This window comes from Artemia sp. Qi Xiang Cuo, chromosome 21 (genome assembly GCF_049724085.1).
Source record: "Artemia sp. Qi Xiang Cuo chromosome 21, ASM4972408v1, whole genome shotgun sequence".
NCBI lineage: Eukaryota > Metazoa > Arthropoda > Branchiopoda > Anostraca > Artemiidae > Artemia > Artemia sp. Qi Xiang Cuo.
This window is the reverse complement of record NC_142814.1, coordinates 9,802,444-9,805,930: the sequence shown is the minus strand read 5'-3', so window position 1 is coordinate 9,805,930 and position 3,487 is coordinate 9,802,444. Positions and strand designations below refer to the sequence as shown.

The 3,487-nt window shown below is 44.2% G+C and overlaps 1 protein-coding gene across 1 annotated transcript; it reads left to right on the top strand.

Annotated features, from left to right (window-relative positions):
* Positions 1–1,786: 1,786 nt before the first annotated feature.
* Positions 1,787–3,261, top strand: LOC148939219 (uncharacterized). The gene has a single exon (XM_089106815.1). The coding sequence runs from the start codon at positions 1,804–1,806 to the stop codon at positions 3,259–3,261; it is 1,458 nt and encodes a 485-aa protein (XP_088962941.1). The 5' UTR covers positions 1,787–1,803.
* The last annotated feature ends 226 nt before the right edge of the window (positions 3,262–3,487 follow it).

The following is a 3,487-nucleotide window of genomic DNA, read 5'->3' as shown; positions in this document are numbered from 1 at the left end:
GACTGACAGCATGGACAGTGATAGCAGTGCCACCAGCCACCACAGGCAAAAACGAGCTGTTCTACTAAAGTCTAAGACAGTGGCAGAGCTGTTAAAAGAATCAAAATTAGTCCAAGAACTGGTGGAACCAGACGTAGCGGGCTCTACCTCCGAAGTAGTGAACAGTCACTCAGATACTGGCAGTCCGACACCAAAACTAGTCCCAGAAAGGGTGGTTAAAACCTCTCTTTTTAAACTTGGTGTACCTCAAGCATCTACTGCCAAGCAGATTGTTACCTCAGTCTCTACTAAAGTACTTAAGCCTGTCCTAGTCCCAGAAAGGGTGGTACAAACCTCTCTTTCTAAACTTCGTGTACCTCAAGCATCTACTGCCAAGCAGATTGTTACCTGAGCCAACCAGGTTGCTACCTCAGGGTCTACTAACGCAGTTAAGCCTGTCCCGTCCAAAATTACTAGGAATATGCAGAACCCTAACAAAAGGACTGAAACAAAAATCAGAATTGTGTTGAAAGTCAAACAGGAGAAATGGTGTCCAGAAACCAAAATGAAGGAAGCAGCAAAGAACCTGAAGAAGGAAGAAATGTTACACCAAGAGCCAGTATGACAAAAATTTGTGAAAAAGAGTTATGAAAGACTATATCAGTCTGTGTGGGAGAAAGATACAAAATTCTAAGGCTGGCTTCAGCCTGTTCAAGGTGATGACACAAAAGCATCGTGTAAAATCTACAATGGTACAGAGCTTAGGGCTCACAAATATGATCTGGAGCAGCACATGAAATCAAAAAAGCATAAGAAGAAGGCAGCAAGTCTGAAAATACAGAAACCAGTCACTGAATGTGGCGACTACTTTTCTTTTGAAAATGGCTTAACAATAGGGGAGGCCCTACGTTCTTGTCATCAAGACACCTACCAAAAAAAGTGGTCTTTGTAGCACTCCTCCGAAACTTCGTAGCAACAAGGCCCAATGTCCAGTGTGTGTTTTGTTGGGAAGTCTTAACCCCATCTTGAGTTCTGTGTGTATTTTAGAGAGGCCCTCAAATACGTCACTCAACCAAGAATATCTACCATTTAGATCTCAACAGAATTTGATAACGATTAATAGCCAGTGGCCCGTTATTTTGCGTATGGGGGACCCAATCGGAGTTCGGGGACCAGTCATTGAAATCAACCAAGGAAGCACACTTGTGCTTCTGTAAAGAGGCATACCACAACAGTGTTAAGCGATCTTCGGTCCCAGAGAGGTGGGGAGGGCTGCGTTTTGTAGGCCATGTCCTAACCAAGAAACATGCAACATTTCATCCGCCTTTGACTTTACCTTCATGGGCAAAATCCGGACGGAAGTTTTGCCCCCCCCCAACCACATCCCCTTTCAGAGTAAAGTTATGAAACATAGCCGAAATAATCGGTTATGAAACATAGCCGAAATAATCACGAATAATTAATGCTAATTTTCTAGGAGTCACGTCGACGCACTTGGCTTCGCGGAAAGCGGAGCTGGTCTTGGCTGCTCATGTAGCCTGTCACTCGTCGGTGAGAACAATCGACCATCTTTCTACTATCATCAAAGACTTATTTCCTGGGCCTATTGGTGAATCGGTGAGGCTAAAAAGAACTAAATGTTCTGCTCTCATTAAGAATGTGCTTGGACCTGAAACCCTGAAGGAGATAGTGGCTGACATTGGAGATGGTAAGTACTCTCTAATACTGGATGAGTCAACTGATGTCTCTACAATGAAGTTCATGTGTATTTGCATTCGATATTACACCCCTAAGTTGAAAAAGATAGTGTGTACTGCGTTAGGAATGGTTGAAGTACCATCAACTACAGCTATTATACTCCACGCAGAACTCACAAAATTTCTTGCAGAGTGCAAAGTACCTCTCAAAAACCTGATTGGTATTGGTACTGATGGGGCAAATAACATGTGGGGCGCAAATCACTCTCTATTTACATTGCTGAAAGCAGATGGGTTACCCCACCTTCAGCTTTTCAAATGTGTTTGCCACTCTCTGCACTTGTGCGCTTCCAAGGCGGTGGAAGAGTTGCCGAGAAACCTAGAATTTATGCTCTCGGAAACTTACAAGTGGTTTAGCGTAAGCCCGTTGCGAAGGGAAGCGTACAGCCAGATATATAGGCTGATAAATCAAAATTCGCCCCTTAAAATTGTTGCCCCTTCAAGTACACGCTGGTTGTCGCGATACACCGCAGTGTGTAGAGTTGATGAGCAATACCTCGAACTGACAACACATTTCCGCATCGCCAAGGAAAAAGAGCGGTGCTATACTGCAAGAACTTTACACGAAATGTACAGTGATAAGCGCAACCGTCTATACATTGTCTTTCTGAAACCGCTATTGGCCGACTTTCAGAGGGTGAACATACTATTTCAACATTCGAATGCAGACCAATTTCGTCTGTTTCAAGAGGTGAAAGATTTGGTCATGTGCATCCTGCGCAGGATCCTTCGGCCGTCTGCAGTGTCCCTTAACGTCAACCTTGAGTTTCTAATTTACTACCTTCCTGTCGACCAGGTAGACTTTGGGCATTTGTTTCTTTCTGAACTCAGCGAAGCTGATCTTCCAAGCGAGATGAAAGAGGAAATAAAGCTTCGCTGTCACGGCTTTCTCAAGACGGCTGCAAGGTCAGTTCTGAAACGTTTACCTCTTGCCATTGATTCCCTTCTGAAATTGAGAATTCTCTCTCCGAGAATATGTTTATCTCAGACTAGACCCAAATTCGCCGACCTACCTCTTAGTGTGATTCCAGTGACAGAATTTGGAGACATGGAAAACCAGTGGAGACGCCTGCTCGAGGTTGACTGGAATGAACATTGCGGCGGAGAACTTCTAAAAGACTCCTCTGAGTTCTGGGTCCACGTGCTTCAGTTTCGTGACCCTATTGGAGAGCCAGTCTTTCAGGATTTGGCAAAGTGGGCATTGTCGTTGCTGAGTTTGCCTATCAGCAACGCAGTCGTTGAGAGAGCGTTTTCTATGATGAACTGTGTAAAGTCAAAGCTTCGCAATAGAATGCTTTTACCAATGCTAAACCCAATTTCGATTTTTAGACTGTGGATGTCTGTCAGTGGCCACTGCTGTTCGTCATTCGTACCATTGGCCAAAATCACTTCGTTCAACAGTTCCATATATTCGAAAAATGGAGCTGAAAATGCGTCTGACAGTGGACGATGTGGCAGAACTGATGCGCCTGACGCTGACGGCGAAGAAGCTGAACTCAGGGATATCTTAGGGGCATTTGGTTAATCTTAAAGGGCTATGAAAGACGGATATTCTTAATCACCGAAAATTCCACCCTGGAGCATTTTTTTCCAAACTGCCACTTTTTTTTAGTTTTCCCGTCATAAAGCGCCTTAAAAGGTACGCACTCACTCAACGACTGGCAGCCAGAGTTCAGAGAGCCATCCTGCGCTAAAGGTCAATATAATTATGATAAGTTCTAAACTTCTGAAATCGATGAGTGAGTTGGCTC

Bases quoted from the DNA above. Each gene is read 5' to 3' on its own strand.
- LOC148939219 (XM_089106815.1), top strand. From the start codon at position 1,804: ATGGTTGAAGTACCATCAACTACAGCTATTATACTCCACGCAGAACTC.